Source organism: Saccostrea echinata, unplaced genomic scaffold, assembly GCF_033153115.1.
Source record: "Saccostrea echinata isolate AGI-Se365-2 ecotype Australia unplaced genomic scaffold, CSIRO_AGI_Sech_v1 ptg000014l, whole genome shotgun sequence".
NCBI classification, from domain to species: domain Eukaryota; kingdom Metazoa; phylum Mollusca; class Bivalvia; order Ostreida; family Ostreidae; genus Saccostrea; species Saccostrea echinata.
Window position 1 is genome coordinate 9,084,218 of NW_026889763.1, and position 21,159 is coordinate 9,105,376.

Consider the following 21,159-nt stretch of genomic DNA (forward strand, 5'->3'; position numbering starts at 1 on the left):
TTACACATTTTACTATATAATCATGAGAGCCCAGCCCTTACACAAGAACCCTCACCCAGGGGCTTTGAAATCAAGAATGAATGAAGAATTTCGGAAGAGGTATCCTTGCTCATTATAACCATGCAATAAGTGTGTCTGCAAAACACCAAGGGCCATAGAAGAAAATTAAAAGATATATATATATATATATATATATATATATATATATATATATATATATATATATATATATATATATATATATGCATTTTACTATATGATCAATGGAGCCCCCTAACCCCCCTAACATTAAAACTTCTGCAGTTTGAGGCCATGAATTTCATAATTTTTGAAAAGGCACCCTTGCTCATTATAACCATGTAGTTAGTTTGCTTAAATACCCAGAGAAAGTGTAGAAGATTTTAAAAGGATTAATGCATGTTACTATTATCAGTAGATTCCTACCCTTACAGCAAAACTTCTGATCTAGGGACCTTTTGTGAATTTCACAATTTTGAAAGAGGCACCATATATAGCTGAACAAAATCATGCAAGTAGTTTATCTGCTCAATACCCGTGAGCACAGAAGAAGAGTTTCAAAGAAATGATGCATTTTCACTTAAAAATCAATAGAGCCTCGCCCTACCAACACCAGAAGCCCTGACCCTGGGGTCATGAAATTCACAATTTTGAAGGAGCATTTGAACCATGCACTTACTTTGTCTGCTTATGTACATGCAAAGGGAAGGTGGATTTCTTGAAAAATCCTTTCACTAAATTGTTCAAACGCGCACATCTTTTTGTCAATGAAATACATAATAAGGTCATTTAAAAAAAATGTTTGCTTGCCCTCTTCTAACCGACAGGCTAAAAAATTCCAGGAAACGCTTCTTTATCATTCAATTATTTCTCATGTCGAAAAAACTTTTTAATTCTTTAAATACCTTCAATTTTTTTTTTTTTATAGATATTGATATCAGCATTAATACATATTGAAGAATGGGCATTCATGTTGAAAATTTCTGGAGAAAAAATATTCCACCTACCTAAGGACCTTATTTTTTTATCCTGAGTCGAGAGAGGACAAAAAACACATTACTTTAAATATGGCCTTACTGTTGTTTTTTTGTTTTTGTTTTAGAGAATATTTCCAGTTATTACATGCATGCAACAAATTCACCATAAAGTAAACAAGACCATAATCATATTTTCCCTTAAAGATTTCTTAAAACACTTTTAATTAGAAAAGCATTTTTATAAGCTGTAGTCCGTTTTCAACCAGTTTTTAAAAGAAAAAACATTTTAAATATCTAGTATATGCAGCTCACAATATACTGTAATGAAATATATGGAGATAACGAACAGTATTCAAATGTATTTTATTTAGCATGTACGATATTTTGCGGAAATTGACTTTCTGCAAGTTAGCGTAAATTTGATTTAGCGCATATCAGAGTGTGCTAGTTATTTTTTTTTTTAGTTATTAATATATACATTTATACTCTAGACATTTACTTGATTAAGTGGAAACTACTTTCCACCAAAGGTAATACACCGCTTACAGTATTACCTGGTCTTTTGTCATCAGTCCGTTTTACCTGATATTAACTGGTCATTCTCCACCTGTGTTTGTGGTGCAATATAGCGAATAAGAATCACCACCACGGAGAATAGAACCAACAAGAAGCCCAGTCCAGCAATGATAACAGAATACGGAACTCCATTAGAACATTCTGTTCCACCACCTTCGAAGTAGCAGGTATAAAATCGAATCAACAGGACGTGTTCAAATGTAGCTGTACAACGATATATTTGTAAATATAATTTTTAACTCATAAAATGAATCGTATTTCGTATTTATTTAGCTGGATTATAAAAAAAACCCATTAATTTCAAAAATTTGACAAAAGCATTTTAGATCAATATTCTCACCTGCAATGAGAACTAAAACTCCTCCTATAACAGCCTTTTTGGGATCTAAAGGCCAAATTTTGATAGAAACCCAAAGAATCCGACAGCCGACTCCACACAGAATAAGAGAGAGTATGCTGGCCAAATGAATATCAATCAAGGCTAGAAAAACATTTCAATAAAAGCTTAATTTGCTTCTGATTTTCATTTAAAAAATCAAGTCCTTTCTACGCGTAGAAGAAGGGTTCTAAAGTGACTGAATAATTAATTTTGATCATTTATCACACCTCCCCCACACACACCCACAGAGAGAGAGAGAGAGAGAGAGAGAGAGACTTACCCCAATCAAAGGAAAAAGTTGACAGGCAGGACGTTTCCGGTGTACAGGTTATAGCATAAAAGATACTATAATAACTCTCTGTTGATCCATAAACTATACTCAAAGGATACAATTCATTGGTCAGGTTATTCTAATTTTATTGTCTTCATAATATCACATGATACATCATTATGAAAGGAGTGTTCTGATAAATTAATTTTATGCATTTCGAACAAACGAATAGTTTCTAAATTGCAATATTGTATATATATATATATATATATATATATATATATATATATATATATATATATATTTTAGAGTTGTCCATTAAGTTCGTGGACAATGACCATTTTGTCAAAATAAATGGTTCTAGAAAAATCCAAGTCAGAATACTTTGTTTTTTATTATTTGAACTTACTATATTTGTAAAATTAGATGTGTTAGCTAGTGCGCACGACTCAGGGTTAAAATACCATAAACTTTGAAATAAAGTGTTCTGATGAAAATGATTGGTTTTTTTAATAAAACCAGTCAAAGCTTAATAAAAATTGAATGTGTCACAAATGAAGCGGCTATCGTTATATTCTGATAGCTTTAGTATCACTTTCTATACATATCGTGAAAATATAAAGAAAAAAACCTTAAGAAATATGTTTCAAAAATTGACAGAAAAAGTGACGTCGGCCATCCGAACGGAACAGAGTCAAAATATTTATTCAAATAACTTGAATTTTTTGAAAAATTAGAGTTTATTGATTTGAAATTTTGTAAATACGATTTTTCAATGGTGTGTATAATTTTGGAGACACTACCACTGCTACTTGATGAAAAAAGAATATCCCTATTCATGACTTTATAAATCAAGCGCAACGTCGGACTGGGCGGTGCAGCTTGTGTATACGAACTGTTTATATTGACGACGCTCATAAATTATCGTGTATTGTTTTGAATTTCAAAAATAAATCCAATAATGGACTATATGTCAATATTATTGCACACCCTTGGCAGTGTGGTTTAATCCAGAAAATGATGCATGTCCTTGTACATGTAATAAAAATTCAAAATGCATATTTTGACATTTAAATGAAATTAGCTGTACTTCAGACTGGACGTGCGGCTTGCATATAGAAAGTAATTTAGATCTTTAAGGTTCTTAAATCAGTATGTATTGTTTTAATTTTTACATATTAACTAAAACGTGGTCTATATTAAAATATAATTGTACACATTTGCCATTGCGGACTTTATCTAGTAAATTATAGCATTTATCCACCAACTTTATGGACAACCCATGGACAAAGCGTTTTTATCAACAAATAATGGGCGCACTTAGCTGAAATTTTCAGCAAATGTTTGTTTATCATATTTTATTGCATCTTGTTTATTTTTAAATTAAATATGAACAAAAATAAAGATGTTATTATGATTGAATGTTCAGAGGCATTTGCTTAATTTTTGGCAATTTCCCGAGCATTTTAAATTCAAAAGTGGTAAACACAACTCACGAAAAATGGCAATGTTTGATGACGTTACGGCGCACCGGAGAGCAGTTCAATTTGATTAGATGTAGTAATGACGCCCTAAGAGACTTTAAATGACTACAGAAGAAAAAACATATAAAAATATCACAAGATCCCTAGTATACGAGTGAAATGGGAGTTTTCGAAGCGGAAGCTTTTTCATCGAGTCCTCGGGAAGAACAAAACATACGGACAAACAACTACTGTCAATAGCGAAAGACGCTGTCACTGTAGACTGCCGTTATGATAGCCTACTTAGTTGATATATATATATATATATATATATATATATATATATATATATATATATATATATATATATATATATATATATATATATATATATATATATATATATATATATATATATATAAGTGTTTGTTCAAATATATTTACCTCCCTCTCTTTTGTTAATTATCCATCCGGGTGTTAAAAGGGCAACTATCCAGGAAAACAAACCAACCGGTATAGCATAGAGAGGTATCCTAGCATCAGGCATCCTGGTCTTTTCTGAATAAGTGCACTTCTCTAGTTTAAAAATATTCTTGTCGTATAAATCTTCAATTCTTAATCACATGATCAAACAATGGCATAAGTACAGGATCGGGAGGTCAAGTTTGAAAATTTTGTCGATTTTATACTTATATTGATGTAAGACAGAAATATCAAGAATACACACACGTAAATAGTTAACTCTTCTTTTGGAATTATGCGCAGTTAATCACTATCTTGGTTTTTCCAAATGGAAATTTATTTCTCAGCCCACCTTGACGAATCGTTTTTAAAATCTTTGTATGTAAAAAAGCGGACAGGTAAGTTCCTTATTAGTGAGGCATATTGCAATTCGAAGTGAAGGGATTCAAATAGATTGCCAGAAAAGCATTTTAATACAGAATTTATTCTTACTGAATAATTCATAAAATATTTCCTTTGAAACTAAAGCTGAAATAAATCCATGAGGACTGGGTGGTAATGGTCGTATTTAAACCATTAAAACCTCCTAGAAAAAAATTAACTCTGTATAAAATGTATAGGAAATTGCATTGGATATTGTAGCTGGAACACATGGCTGTAAAAATCATTTTTCAAAAATAAGGTTGATCTGTATGGTAAGTTTTGACCACTCAGCTTCCTACAACTATACCAGATATATACACGAAATAATACATGTAAAACAACCAGTTTCTCGAAAATATATTTAGTGTACCATTGAATAGATGTACTCTTGAAGAAGATTAAATTTGGAGGAAGAAAAAAGAAATAAAAACGGTTTTTTGATGAAAGTTTAAGGATAAATAACACACAAACTTTTTTCAGAAATCAGCAAAATTTCTAATATAGATTTATATTCAAATTAGTAACCCGAATAATATTTGCCAGGTAAAGTGGGATAATTTTGTAAGATTTTGTCGCAATGTTAAAAATATATGCAAAATTTTGTATAAAATTATATAGAAAACAAAACAAAATCGCATATTTAAGCACACACACACACACACACACACACACAATTAGGAATTTTGTAAGATTTTGTCGCAATGTTAAAAATATATGCAAAATTTTGTATAAAATTATATAGAAAACAAAACAAAATCGCATATTTAAGCACACACACACACACACACACACAATTAGGAATTTTGTAAGATTTTGTCGCAATGTTAAAAATATATGCAAAATTTTGTATAAAATTATATAGAAAACAAAACAAAATCGCATATTTAAGCACACACACACACACACACACAATTAGGAATTTTGTAAGATTTTGTCGCAATGTTAAAAATATATGCAAAATTTTGTATAAAATTATATAGAAAACAAAACAAAGTCGCATATTTAAGCACACACACACACACACACACACACAATTAGGATTTCTTTATAATTTAAGGATTTATTATTTATGTCATTTCTATTCAAAATCAGTCAAAAAATATATCAATCCAGGCATTATATTTTTGTTTGTGTTATGCATCCTTAAGCAATTTTTAGACGATCAAAAACATCTAGGTTCATTATTCAATGAGCAACTCCAGATGTCGTTAGAATTTAGTCAGACAGCGTACAGATCTCCCGAGCTTATCGTGTATATATTTTAAAAATTGTTTTAATGAATACATTACATACAAACAATCTGAAAGCAAAAAAACTCTATTAGCCTCTTAAGATAAAACCATTTTTTTTGCTGCACATATTATCTCAGAAAGTGCACAATTATTAACAAAAGTGAATTTAGAAATACTAAAGAATTTTCTAGTGGCATAAATTGAAGTAAATCGGATGTCAAAATAAGATGAGTGATTGTCGACCATACAGATGTGTTTGTGTCTACGGCATAAAAAAAATGAGCTCTAGCAACTAGGCAGCCAACGAAACAATAAGGGTTCATACTTGTACATCAATGTTCAATGTTATCGACAAATGGAAGGTCAGAAAGTACATATATATTGGATAAAACAAGGTATGAACAGATTTTTTTTTTTACTTCATCTTAAAATTCCTGAAATTAATTTTCATCAACAATAAAAGATTCAAATGGAAAAAGATTTGATTTATTGAGTTATTCTTCCATTTCTTATATATAACCCTGGTATGAAGAAAATTTGATAGTAAATAGAAAAAAGCACTAAATTATTATCACAACATAAAATTAAAAATAAGAGGCGTATTTAAAAATAAGTGTCAGAAATATTAAATTTTTATCAGAAATCACAATGAGGCAATTTATTAAAGTCAAAGTATCAGGTTGTTATCTCTGCTTGCAAAAAATGCCTCTATCAGCAAGATTTGTCATCCTCCTGTCTTTTTCTTTTTCTTTTTTTTTTCTAAAAAAAAATATTCTACTCTACGTAGTACACTGTAAATTATATAACTTATTTTACTTCTTATAAAGAAATAGAAATATTTTTATTTATGACAGGAAAATAAGCTGGGTGCAAATGTTCAAGTTAGAGAACTATAAATAACTATGAAATATTTTGATAAAAGAAACTACAACATAATATTAGAAAACATTTAAACTTTTTGCCAAAGGCTGTGATGCACATGTAGGAATATTACAGTTAGTCAGGTAAATAGACTTAATAAAAAATCCTGATGAATTATATTTTCAGATATTTTGGATTTAACTTCTGAAGCTACATGTGTGTATCTCTCTTATCAGAGGGACATAAGAAGGCTTCACAGAACCAAAGAGGCCTTTAGACCTTAACGGTCACCCGAGTATCATGAATTTATCAGGCTATGTCCATCTCAGCCCCGTCTTGAACTTTTGAATAATTTGAAGTATAATGGATTCACTTAAGCTTTGTTTAATAGACACCAACACTTGCCGGTGGAGGGCTGCAGATTTAAAGCTGTACTCGGCACTTATGCCTTTGAGCAATGAGGGATGTTTTCCGTGCAAGCATCTACTGCAATAATACGGTCTCATCCGAAGAACTAGTCTTAACGTCCCGCAGTGGGATTCGAACCCGCGACGTAAGAATCAACTCTTTACTCCGCGACTCTAGAGCAAAAGCTCTACTACTGCGCCATGCGGACAACTATGAAGAACTTAACTCTAACCTAAGACCTGAACTGGAACCAGTAGACATGGATTTTACAAACGGAATTTGTATGATAGATGTCAGTTAACATTCGACCCAACGAGAGATTGTGTATGCAAACAAGGTTGTTGCGTCGATTTATAAGGTTAAAGATAACGAACAGTAATCGATCTCAAAAAACTTAAAACTATACAAATCTGCGAACAGGGTATAAGGACGGACCCATGGAAATTCCAGGGGTGGGCTCAGGTGCCTAGGAGGAGTTAGCCTCTCCTGTTGACAGGTCACACCCGCTGTGAGCCTTATATATTGATCAAGTAGACGGAACATTAATAGTCAAGTTAGTACAATAGTACAAAAATAAAGGCCTAACAATTGGTGTGAAACAAATCAGCCAAAACACGATCCAGTGATAGGTTATATTTACTAATAAAGTCATTAAAACAACCATAGAATTAACGGAATGCTGACTTTAAACGAGGTTGTTGAAATCCTTGCAACATCAACTTATGCATGAGTAGCCTGCTTTGACTAAAAAAATCAAAATATTGTCTTTTAATTAGATTGTGGAAAATATTGTGGAAAACGTTGTATCATAAACTTAGTTATCCGTATCTTGCATGTTCAAGAAATTATTCGCACGTACAACATGCTTTAGCATATCGAACCAAATAGAAGACATAAACCCCATATGCGTTGATAATGGTTTAATGCTGCATAAATAAAATAAAAAAAAAACCAATGACATTAGAAAAATTATTGATAAATTGATCGTACAAATATGTAGTTTTACGCCCCATTCGAGCTCAAAGCGACTAACGAATTTCAAAGACCCCTAAAACAACACAATGGTAACTTATATAATAACAATTAATGTAAGTTTTGGAAATTTTCAAAGATTTTTTTAAATTTAATTTTAAGAAGGATCGGAGAAACTGTACATGGACATCATGAATCAACATAAAATAAACTGTGTTATTTATCCAGTACAGAGTGAACTCTACTTGAGGCTTTCTGCCAATATCTACAACGAAATGGAGGACTACATAAAAATAGCGGATCTTCTGAGAAAACTACCTAAGAAAAGTTAACAGTTCTGAGCAATTGACGTTAACATTAAACGTACATTGTACAGCTCAGCGCGTGTAAACTATGGTAAAAATTTCTATAATCCTAATCATCCCGGATATATATACTCGTTTACTTCATACTTTGCCAGAGTTGTGCATGTTCTCTGTATCTCAGGGATAGTGATAGGACCTTTAAATTATCTTAAGTCGGGAACTTGGTAGAGACATTTTGCACCGTGTTTCCTCTCCATGTTGTGAGCCGAGTGTCTTATAGTATTGAGATTACTCTCCACTGGTGACAAATATGATAAATATCAACGTTCAGATGGGGATCAGACTGACCGGACATGCCTGATTTCAGCATCGATATTCAAATGTAAAACTGAAAATATATGAATTTGACAGAGTTTCGGCGTCAAAAGTAAAACATTTTTTTAACAATAAAAAAAGTTTGGGTTTTTTTGTTTTGTTTTTTTTAATCAGTAAGAAATTTAAACATTTATGTGAAGTATCCAATAAAAAAAACTCAATCTTATTATAAATATTTAAGTAATATTTCAAAACTTAAATGCAGTTCGGCACCTCGTAAGCAATGGTCATTTATGGAAACAAACATGTAAGCATGAGGATAAGACATTTACAAAAATGCTTTCACTTAGGAATATACACTAGACTCTGTACAACCAAAAGTTTGTTTCACAAGTACAAATAAAGTGCCCCGCCACAGCATGATACGCCCCTCAAATATTACACCGCAAAATGGGCATGGGCATTTAATTGACTCGTCTTATTTCCCCCCCCCCCCCCCCCGATTCTTTTTTTGAAATTTAATTACAACTTAGCTAAGCTAGTGCAGCCTAACAAAACATCAAAATATTAATAATCATAATGTTTTTTATTAGTTTGTAAAAATTGATGGATTGCAACCATCTTTTATATTTGTGAGACATGGTACTCTGAAATTTGTTTGTTGATATTTAAAAAAAAATACCTGTAAATAAATAAAAATATCATATTAAACAATATCAAATTAGTCTTAACAACTTAATCTATACCAAATTAATTTTGAAAGTGGCCATCAAGTGCCATAATTTGCTATCAACTACAATTAAGAAAGAGACCAGCAGTTCTGCCTAATTCCCAAAGGATACAGATAAGAGCTGCTTGATCAGAGATGATCTAACAGAAGTGATTGAGACAGCTAGCCTTCCTACATTAAACACATTAATTAATCTTTAACTGGATGCATGTCCACTCATTACTCCCAAGGGACGAAAGGATCTGCACTTTCTGCTTTGTAGTCACAATAAAAATGCATAGTTATGTCATTCTGTTGAAAACAAATATTTTTAATTTTTTTTTAAATTTGTTACAAAGATTTATAAAATGAAAAAAAAAATTGTATAATCATGATGCAACATTTTTAATAAGGTTACTGCATGACTCTTAGATTTGTAGGTACTATCTACATGTACGATAAAGCATTTTTTTCAATACTTGGTGATTTTATTTTGAAATTTAATGACTGGTTTTAAGCTGCAATTCATATGGACAGATGAACATGTTGATTCCAATATACGCCCCCCCCCCCGGGTATAATTAGTTTTAATTATATTATAAAATATCAAATTAGTTTTAATTATATTATACAATATCAAATTAGTTTTAATTACTTTACACCAAATTTATTTTGAAAGTTAAGGGGCTAGTTAACAAAAATTATTTAATCCAACACAAGCAATAAGAGGCTGATTTTTCCGCCCAATTCCCAAGAGATATAGATAACACCTGCTTGATCAGAGATGCTCTACCAGTTATCTCCTCACACTAAACTCATTAATTTCACTCTAATTTGACATGCAATTTTCTGTTATCAAAATTCTCCTTGACCAGTTGCTTGATAATTACACCCATGGGGAGAGTTGGAATTTCTCTTATAACATTACATTTGTTATAGATTGCTGTAAAGTATATCATGAAAAAAAGTATTTTCTTGATTTAACATTGTTTTAATAAGGATACTGCAATACTCTTACATTTTTTTGGATTGTGTGATTTAAAAGTTAAAAGACGTAGTTTTTAAAACATTTCACTGAAATTAAAGGTCACAGTGACCTTGAAGTAGGGTGCGACACACCTTCTACCTAAGACGCATTAATTGGCCAAATTTGATGATTCTAGGTCTAATAGTTTTCTAGTTATGAGCCGGACAGGATTTTTCCATATTTGGCCATAGCATCTTAATTAAAGGTCACAGCGACCTTCTTTTAATGCGCGACACACCTTCTACCCAAAAAGTATCAGCTGACAAAGTTTGATAATTCTAGGCCTAATAGTATTTAAGTTATGAGCCGGACACGAGAAAAGCTAACAGACAGACAGACGGACAGACAGACGGACGGTCGGACATGAACGCCATAACATAATACGTCCCGTCTTAAGACGGGCGTATAAAAATATGGTCCATCAACAATTACATTTATTCGTCAAAATTTATATTGGAGGTCTATCGATAAAAAAATCATAAAATATTTGTACATGTACTACATACGAACAAGTGTACCATTGAAACTGTGCCTCGACATCTCGTATGTATTGAAAACAGTGGGTTTTTTAGAGAAACTATTTTTTTAAGAAGCAGACCCATTTTCTTTTCAATTACATCTTAATCGCATGTTCATATAAAACATTACTTTTAAAAGCTTTTGTATTTTATTTTAAAAATACTGCTTATTAGACAGAATTGTTCAGGTCAGTAACTTACAAAGATAACGAATTAATCGAACTGGTCTTTAAAAGATAGATTATTAGCTTTCTATTACATAAATTTCCTTTCCTTGAAAAGTATCGTTTCATTCGATAGATATATGTATGTTCCAAAATTTAGTCAACAACTACCAAAGTGTTGTCGACGTATTTACAGAGTGACTTTATTTTCTACTTCACTCCGTTCATCCGCAAATAAAACATTTCTTTTCTGATCCATACTAAAAAAAACAGAACATGATATTAATTTACAGTGTTTATTAGATATGAGTAATGTACTCGGATCTAAATAACATAATAATTCTCATAATCCTCCCTATGATATACAATATTAAAATGTTTATATAAAGTCTTCTTGGTCTCGTAGAGTGAATTATTTTTAATACTTTTAATAGCGATATGTACAAGATAAATACTGTTATAAGTACCTATAATATACAATACTAATGTATTATACCCTGAGAAATTCTTTTAATAAAAATTATACTGCAAATTCTGTACATTCAAAACTGAAATAGAAAATATATTATAAACAACTTATAAATAAACACCTCCCAAAAAATCGTGTTCGATATCAATTTTCATGGTATTATTTGCTATTTATAGCTGAGTACTAACTTGAATGGCCAATACGCCTTAAGACCGGATTTAAATACCCTTGACCTAAGCACACAGAAATAAGTGCGCAAAAACTTTACGCTTAACATTACAAATATTATGAAAACGAAAAGAAATTTAATTAAAAAATCCACTCGGCATATCTCGGCCGATTCGTGCCTCATCTGTTTGATTGAAGGCGACGGAATCATCTGAAGTTTTCCGAATGTAAAAAATTCTTATTATTTATTTCGAAATAATCATAAATTGCTTTTTTTCGCAAAATGGCCAACACTTCGGGAATCTCCTAAAAAAAATTTTAATCAAAAGATTTCGCGAAAATCAATTGTATTAAAACGTATGGCTTTCTTCGTAACACTTTCTACTACCACTTCCTAGAATAAAGACCAAGCTTTTGACATCATATACAGCTCTTTCTTCAATAAAATTGGATCTCGCAAATTTTTCTTTCATTCTGATTCTACTTGTATATTAATATTACATGTAAATATGTTAATATTACATGTAAATATGTTAATATTACATGTAAATATATTAATATTACATGTAAATATGTTAATATTACATGTAAATAGATGCTTGAGTTTCAATGAAAAATACATCTACCTATATGGTCTTTTGAGATCAGGGCTTTATTATTTGCAGACCTGTTTTCATATTATTATGTAGCAGAATTAATTCAAAAACTTCTACATAAAAAGAAGAATCTAGCTGTGGTCTTCATTTCTACTTTGAAAAATGTCCATGACGTTTTATCAATTAACAATATATATTTTCATTCATATGTTGATTCGATATATCCCATTGAACTCGAAATGAGACACCACAGAGTCTGTCATATCTGTTTCATATCTGGATGCTTTACTAGAGAAAGACATTGATACCAAACTAACTAAAGAAAATGATACACGTGATGACTTCACTTTTTTCTAGACTGGTCATGGTAGCCTATGGTAGAGTTCGCTTTGTGATCGGGAGACCCTGGTTTGAATCTTTTCGCCGCGTAAAACCTAGGACATAAATAAAGGTAGTCACTGTTCCTTTGCTAAGAGCCAGGCACTAGAAGCGAACGAAACTGGTCTTTTGGACGAGACTTAAAAACCAAGCTTCTGTGGCACGGTTGGCGTTGGCACAATAAAGAGCCCTCACTGCTCAATGGACTTATGTGCCGAGTTAAGGTCTAAATTTGAAGTCCTTAACCAGTATATAGTGACGCGTCTACGAGGGTCGTTAGAAAAGTTCGCGGACAAGTTCTATTGTGAGCGCTCTATTTGCATGAAACCAGTAAAATTCTGCAGATAAAAACTATACCTATTTTCCAATAAATATGCAAAGATTTAGTGTTTTCCGATGATCCTTAAAAAATATACAGCTATATTATTCAGATAAAACATGATTTACGGATCATTTCACTTTTTCGCACGTTTACATTACATAGACATTTTTTTTAAATTAAGAACTGTAATGTACTTGTTGTTTCGCATAAAGATTAATGACATTTCACCTGTCGCTACAAAATTCATGATACGTCATTTGGCGAGGTTTTGAATTACAACGTCATTGAACGTCTTGGAGCACCCAGCTATTGAAAAATTATGTGTGGAGACAGGAAAATGCCCAAAAGAGACTAAATTGTTTTTAGATGCTGCTTGGTATTGCCTACACGTCCCTAGTGATACCCCAAACCCTACAATCGCACGGACGTTGCGCCAATGGATTTTGCATACCTGATAGCTTAATGGCGTAGACATTAATTTTAAGATCTCACTAATATCCAATAATCCACAAAAGACATTTTAAGAAAAAAGAAACATGTCTTAATATAGTTATTTGATATTTAAGTAGGAAAAAGACATGAAAAATCTATAGAAATGAAAAATATTTTAAAATGTTAAGATTGACAGGTTTGGAATTAGGTTGTCGCGTTACCTAACTTCAAATAAACATCAAGTGATTGCTCCATGAATCCTATGATCGCACAGTTAAAATTATTGTATTAATTTTTACATACTAATAAACAAAAGATAAGAATTTAATCAGATATCCCTCATTCTTCAAAGTACACATTGAATTTTACGCAAATCAATGTGTCCGCGAACTTTTCTAACGACCCTCGTATATGAGGTTTTTTTTAATGAATACTTCACATAAATATTTAAATTTCTTACTGATTAAAAACAAAACAAAACAAAACAAAAAAAAACCAAACTTTTTTTTATTGTTAAAAAAATGCTTTACTTTTGATGCCGAAACTCTGTCAAATCCATATATTTTCAGTTTTACATTTGAATGTCGATGCTGAAATCAGGCACGTCCGGTCAGTCTGATCCCCATCTGAACGTTGATATTTATCATATTTGTCACCAGTGGAGAGTAATCTCAATACTATAAGACACTTGGCTCACAACATGGAGAGGAAACACGGTGCAAAATGTATCTACCAAGTTCCCGACTTAAGATAATTTAAAGGTCCTATCACTATCCCTGAGATACAGAGAACATGCACAACTCTGGCAAAGTATAAAGTAAACGAGTATATATATTCGGGATGATTAGGATTATAGAAATTTTTACCATAGTTTACACGCGCTGAGCTGTACAATGTACGTTTAATGTTAACGTCAATTGCTCAGAACTGTTAACTTTTCTTAGGTAGTTTTCTCAGAAGATCAGCTATTTTTATGTAGTCCTCCATTTCGTTGTAGATATTGGCAGAAAGCCTCAAGTAGAGTTCACTCTGTACTGGATAAATAACACAGTTTATTTTATGTTGATTCATGATGTCCATGTACAGTTTCTCCGATCCTTCCTAAAATTAAATTTAAATTTTTTTTTTTTGAAAATTACCAAAACTTATATTAATTGTTATTATATAAGTTACCATTGTGTTGTTTTAGGGGTCTTTGAAATTCGTTAGTCGCTTTGAGCTCAAAATTATTTGCATAAACGCCAAATATGTATTAGAAGTGACTTTCAGGTGATTCGATCAACTTACAAACCTACTATATATATATATATATATATATATATATATATATATATATATATATATATATATATATATATATATATATATATATAAACCTATTTACTGGCTATGAGGATAATAGCAAGTTTATCGCCCCCGAAGCTTAAGACAGCGACTATTTCTCGAGGCGCAGCCGAGGGAAATAGTTGATGTCGAGAGGGCAACGATAAACTTGCTATTGTCCGAATAGTCAGTAAATAGGTGTTTTAGTATACCGAAGCCGACTTTACTTTTCTTACGTCACAAACCAGATACGTCACAATACAACAATCCATATAGTTTTGAGATGAAAAACGAGGAAAATGGAATGCTTCCGGTGAATAGTTTGATGATTATTTCATCATGGGCAAATAGCACAAAAACTATTCACGGTAGGGGCTGTTTAGAAAGAAAATAGAAGATTTATTTGTCATACTTTTATGTAGAAACAATTCCCAGAAGTATAATAAAAAATATATATATGATAATAGAATGATAATTAAACATGGCAGTGTGAAGTTTACTTGTTTAGTTTTGTGGTTTTCTAGTTATGATGATGACGATGATATATATATATATATATATATATATATATATATATATATATATATATATATATATATATATATATATATATATATATATATATATATATACACGATATACTCGTCATTTTCGTGCACATACACTGTTCACATAACACCAAACCAAATTATTCTGAAGTAAACGATATTCCTTCGCCAGCTACTGTGCTCCTAGGACTTTAAGTAATAATACAATTACATTTACATATCGTTTTAAAAGAATGTTTACCTTATTTAAAATCTATTTACCAATATAGTTATTTAAAATGATTTCAAATACATTCTACTTCTTTAAAAAATGTCCAAAAAAAAATTGCATATGAAGAACTCGGTTATGACGAAACATTATTCATAAGTAAATAAAAACTCATTCACATTTAACATTTTAAAAACTATTTTGGAAATAAAAAAGTGTAAATGTAAGAGAATAAAACGCAATTCCCGAAGATTTCCTAATAACAAAGTTTTACTTCATAAGGCATATATCTGTTTATACTGAAGAAAAATAATATAGTAAATATAGAGAGTGATAATTTGATTAGCACAAATGGAAATTATAACAATACGCCCTATAGGTGTCTACAAGAAGTACTGCAAGTTGCAAATTCTTTTTTACCAACACAACTATCCAAAAAAAGCACAATTATTCCTTACATCATACAACATTAACCATCACATGATGTCATGTTCAGAAAAATTGGATACATTTTAGTATTTCTTACCCAAGTTTTATCATAGCCTTCATATTCCGGTAATAATACAAGTCTCATTCCGGGGGCTTCCATTGACTTCGGGATCTGCAGCATCTCTGTCCCCAATCTCTCTGCTATCAACGCACTGGCTTTATCCAAAAGGTTTCTGGCATATTTGTTTATTTTTTCCTAGGTGATAAATGTAAAATTGTGTGTTTTTCCTTAAAATACACGTTGTTTGAATAATTTTTAATTGCTTAGATAAAATGTGTGAAGATAACGAACAGCGATCGATCTCAAAATATCTATAAACAATACAAAACTGTGAAGAGGGCATTAACACGGATCCCTAGAAATTCCAGAGGTGGGGTTAGGTGCCTAGAAGGAATAAACATCCCCTGTCGACTGATAAGTGCTAGTACATGTAACTCACCATTCCTCCAACGTCTTTGTAAAACTGAATAGCTTCTGGTACGCAGAAGTACGGAATGTCATCACGTGTCCCTTGAATACAGTATTCCAACTGAATACCCTTTTTGTACATGTGTGACGTCACAAGAGGAGTGCACCAATCCTGATGTTCCTTACGAATCCAGAGAATTGCACATCCTCGTGGTGTAAACACCCACTTATGAAAGTTTCCTGTGTAAAAGTCCGGATCAAGTTCTTCTAAATTTATCTCCAATTGTCCTGGTGCATGTGCACCGTCTATCAACACCATAACCCCTCGCTTTCTACTTTCCGCTATCATTTTCTTAATTGGGAACACCAGAGCTGTTGGGCTTGTTATATGGTCTGAAAAATTAGCAAGACTATACTGTTTTGTTGACACAGTGACCATAGTTTTCTGAATGAGACAAGGTGACCGAGTTATATGAACTACATACAAAAGGAAATGATACCCACCTAGGCAAGAGGGAAAATCTTTCAAGTTTTCAGTCAAAATGCCAATGCATTCAGAGGTGCTTACAAAAATGTTTGTACATGAATACGACTTAAATGTCAGGACAGTATATTGACAATGTTGTGACTATAAGCTAGTATCACCATTTCAGTAGAGTACTCGTATACATATACCAATTTACATAACTGAGACGAAGTTATGTTTTAATGGATCCTTTAATTTGCAAAGATTTAGCTTATAAATTAACATGCACATCATTAGTTAGATCTTCAACTTCCTATTGATGAGTTTTGTCTGATATACAGCATTAAAATATAAATCATGTTGCATCTAAACAAATCTTAATTTCAGCATTTAACTCTATATAGCTACAAGTAAATAGTTAATCTATTTGAGAGGCACAATTAGAAATGAACTTTTACTTCATATTTCCTTTGTTGTCCCTACATGTATACCATATCTACCCATGCCTTTGTAACGTAGCTTAGACGACCAGAAAAGTTTCAGGCTGGTCATTCATCGTAGGGAATGATTTGAGACACCCGGTACGTGCTAATGTCGTAGTCATGAAGGAAAAAGGTTAACTCTAGCACGGATTAAGGTCTGTACGACCAATATATGACATATATCGGCATGTCCTTTGAACACTGTGATGCACGAATTGAGGGAATCTGCTTTGGACACAATTAATGTTAATGTTCCAGGCCTGTAGCCGAAAAAAACCCCGTGTTTCTAGTTATTAAAAAAGGGCGGGATACGGATCTGTGTATGGACAGTGATGATGTTGATGGTGATTTCGATGTGAATGTCGTCCGAGATCAAGTTTTAGCTTGGTCATATTTTACTTTAATTGGGGTACATATTTGGGTTTAACATATGTTAAATGGTTTATTATTTAATTGGGATACCCTTTGCTTTTTTTGTAAGAAGTCTTACCTAAAACCACAAGTTTGATTTTGGGATGCTTGTCCAGATATGATGTCATGCTGTCAACAACCTCTGAATCGTCATTGATCGGGAAGCGTATATCAAACTGATGGATGTGTCCTCCTGGTTAAGAAACAGAAAAACCAATTGTAACAAATAACAGATCTAATTAATTAAACTATTTGTACATAAATACTTAAAGGAAAAAGAAAAGCATGGTAACATAATATGCGAAATCTTATTGACTTCAGAGCCGATAATTATGATAATTTGTTAGAGAGGTTTCTTGGTTACTGTGCACTAAAATCGGTGTTCAAAATTACTCAACCGTGAAATATATGAAATCACGTAATGAAAGTGATAAAAAGCAAAAAAACAAAAACAAAACAAAAACAAAACAAACAAACAAAACAAAACAAAACCCTGCATATTAATGATGTCAGGTTTGTTAACACATCTTGTAATACCACTTGATAAACTGGAGGTATACATATCGTTTTTCGATATTTACAGACAATTTGATTTCTGTCAATCAGGGGGAAGTCTTCTACGGGTGGAGGTTTCGCGCTACAACATCGAATGTATCCATCAATTGATTATATGTACGGAAAAGTTTTATATGAAATTGTCGATTTGGTAAAATGTCCATTGCAGTTTTTTGTGTGAATTAGCTTTTACCTGTTGAAAACTCGGCTGCCTTTCGACAAGCATATTCAACTGCTTTATACGTATAAACTGTCGCCAAAATCTCGTCACCTTTCTGCCAAGGGAATGCTTTCAAGACGCTGTTTACGCCTGAAATAAAAGGATTACGAAAAAAATGACATATCTTTCTATACGATAACAAATTTTCCTTGAATTTTAACTTTCCGCGCACGAAACACAGTCCTCCATGAAGTTTTAAAATTGTCAATATTATGTGTAACGTACCTGTTGTGGCATTTTGCACAAACACCAAGTTTGCTGGATCTGCCCCTAGAAACTTTGCAGCAGCTTCTATAGCCCTGCCGAACAGTTGAACGAGTATCCGTCGGTAGAACACGTCAGGGTTATCATTCAGAGCATCCAATAATCTGTAAAGGGTCTTATTGTGCTAAGAATGGAACAGAGATTTCAAAAATCCAATTAATTCGAAATCTTTTAAAATTATGAATACTTACACATTTGCTTATCAATACAAAATGCACGTGTGATTCAATATAGACGAGACCTCGAGATTACAATATATTATGCAATACACATATACTTTAAACACTCACTTTTATCAGAAAAGAAATGAATCCAATGCCTTCTAAAAGTTGAAAATCATAAAGAAATGATAACTTAAGTAAATATATTTAAAGATGTGTGCTCCTGAACCAGGAAGCATAACACTTAAAATTATTATTTTTGAAAATGAAGCTTGAAATTAAATTCTTTTCTGCAACAATTTTTATTTTACGCATCTCAATATGATCCAAGGTTCTTCGAAGTCTTAGAAACAATCTTGTAAAAAGCTGACATTGGTAACATTATAAATGTACAAAAATAAGTGCATTTCTAGAGGAATCAAATTTCCTTTAATCTAACTAATTATGAGATACTAATGCTTATTAGCATGATATGAAATTGGAAGTGATCTGTGATGTTTTGCAATGATACATGTAGCACAAGCTTCATATGGTGAGCATTTTCCATTTATTTACTTAACAGCTGAGTTTCGGACTACCTCCAATAAGTTCATCATTGAAGTTTTATTCCCGTACATATTTGTATGCACAACATTTAGTTATCAATGTAGCCTGTTCTAACTTTAATAGTCTCGATTTATTTATAATAATGGCCATTTTTGTAACCATTGGGTTCTCGTACATGTTGTTTTTCTTGTTAAACTGACCCAAATTTGACTGGACACAACAATAATAAGTAACATTTCTCAGTTATTTCTTATGAATAAAAATGTTTGAGTAACACTAAAAGCAAGTAGATAAGATGTTTTAATGGATGCGTTACCACTGATATTTACTTGACAGATAAAATTTACTACCTGTAAAGTAACAGAGAGTATAAGAAAATGACATTGGTTATACATCTGCTAGCAGCTGTTACTCGCCCTTCTTTAAGTTTTTATTTACAAAATCAATATCAAACCTTACTGTTTTTGTTTATCCCTGATTTTTGTAGGTACTACTCCATAAGACCCATGATTGATATACGTATATCCCTCCTCAAAATGAAAACATTCCTTTTTCATAACAGTACCGAACTCTATCTTGCAGTGTTCCATTGTTGTTCTAAACACAACCTGGCGTAGTGTAAGGCGTGGATTAGCAACAATGCTGAACGACTGAAACATTAAATTTCCTTTTCTCTTAATGTTATACCATTTTAAGGATCAGTAATCTTTGTAAAGGAATCTGTATCCTCCCCCAATTTCTGTGGCTTATACACAATTTATAAAAGGACTTATCTTTTTTGTATACAACCATCAGCATGCGATTTTTTTTTAATTTGTTGTAACTCTTCTGTTTTTTACTCGGGGAAAAACTGTTACAGTAACCTAGGCCTGAATTCAAAATGTGACGCTGATTATGAAGACAAAAATTTTGATTCAACATAATAAACATGTTAATTATTGAAAGTTAACATAAGGAAAGATTCAGAAAACAATGTTATTATTAATCATGTAGAGTTGATACATATATATATATATATATATATATATATATATATACATACATACATACATACATACATATATATATATATATATATATATATATATATATATATATATATATATATATATATATATATATATATATATATATATATATATATATATATATATATATATATATATATATATATCTATCAAAGCATATCTGCAACGTATATTATAATTCACCATATATAGTTGTCAAAGCAGGTACACTTTCATTAATATTCCTGATTTTTCAAAAAAAAAAATGTATATTTTGTAACCAACGGGTTCTCGAACATGCTTATTTCATGTTAAACTGACCCAAATTTGACCACTGTAAACTGAATACATTGATAACAAAAATCATTTCAGAGTAATTTTATAAGGAATAAAATATGAGCAATGCCAAAAGCATAATGATTAGACTTTATTTATGACCACTTGAAATTACTTGACAGATAAAATATTTACTACCTGTAATGTAGCAAAGTTAAAAATGAGTTTTCCTACATCTAATTGAAGTGTAACTCGCCCCTTTTCACGTATAATTGAAACCTTACTGTTTTTGTTTATCCCTGATTTTTGTAGGTACCACTCCACAGGACCCATGATTGATAAATGTAAA

General features: G+C 31.6%; 2 protein-coding genes across 2 annotated transcripts in view; both read right to left on the reverse strand.

Moving 5' to 3' along the window:
* The window catches only part of LOC133187067 (uncharacterized), a 41,120-nt gene extending 36,889 nt beyond the window's left edge, over window positions 1-4,231 (reverse strand). The window contains exons 1-4 of the mRNA XM_061322438.1: window positions 4,129-4,231; window positions 2,231-2,323; window positions 1,912-2,052; window positions 1,578-1,775 (exon numbers count right to left, since the gene is read on the reverse strand). Coding sequence (XP_061178422.1) covers window positions 1,578-1,775; window positions 1,912-2,052; window positions 2,231-2,323; window positions 4,129-4,231 — 535 coding nt within the window. The remainder of the gene's footprint in view (window positions 1-1,577; window positions 1,776-1,911; window positions 2,053-2,230; window positions 2,324-4,128) is intronic.
* Window positions 4,232-13,937: 9,706 nt separating this feature from the next.
* On the reverse strand, window positions 13,938-20,133 carry LOC133186717 (uncharacterized). The gene is made up of 7 exons (XM_061321989.1): window positions 19,987-20,133; window positions 18,782-18,924; window positions 18,530-18,646; window positions 17,861-17,974; window positions 16,454-16,815; window positions 16,051-16,209; window positions 13,938-14,546 (listed from the first exon to the last, which is right to left on the reverse strand). The coding sequence occupies exons 1-7, from the start codon at window positions 20,115-20,117 to the stop codon at window positions 14,376-14,378; spliced, it is 1,197 nt and encodes a 398-aa protein (XP_061177973.1). The 5' UTR covers window positions 20,118-20,133; the 3' UTR covers window positions 13,938-14,375.
* Between the last annotated feature and the right edge of the window lie 1,026 nt (window positions 20,134-21,159).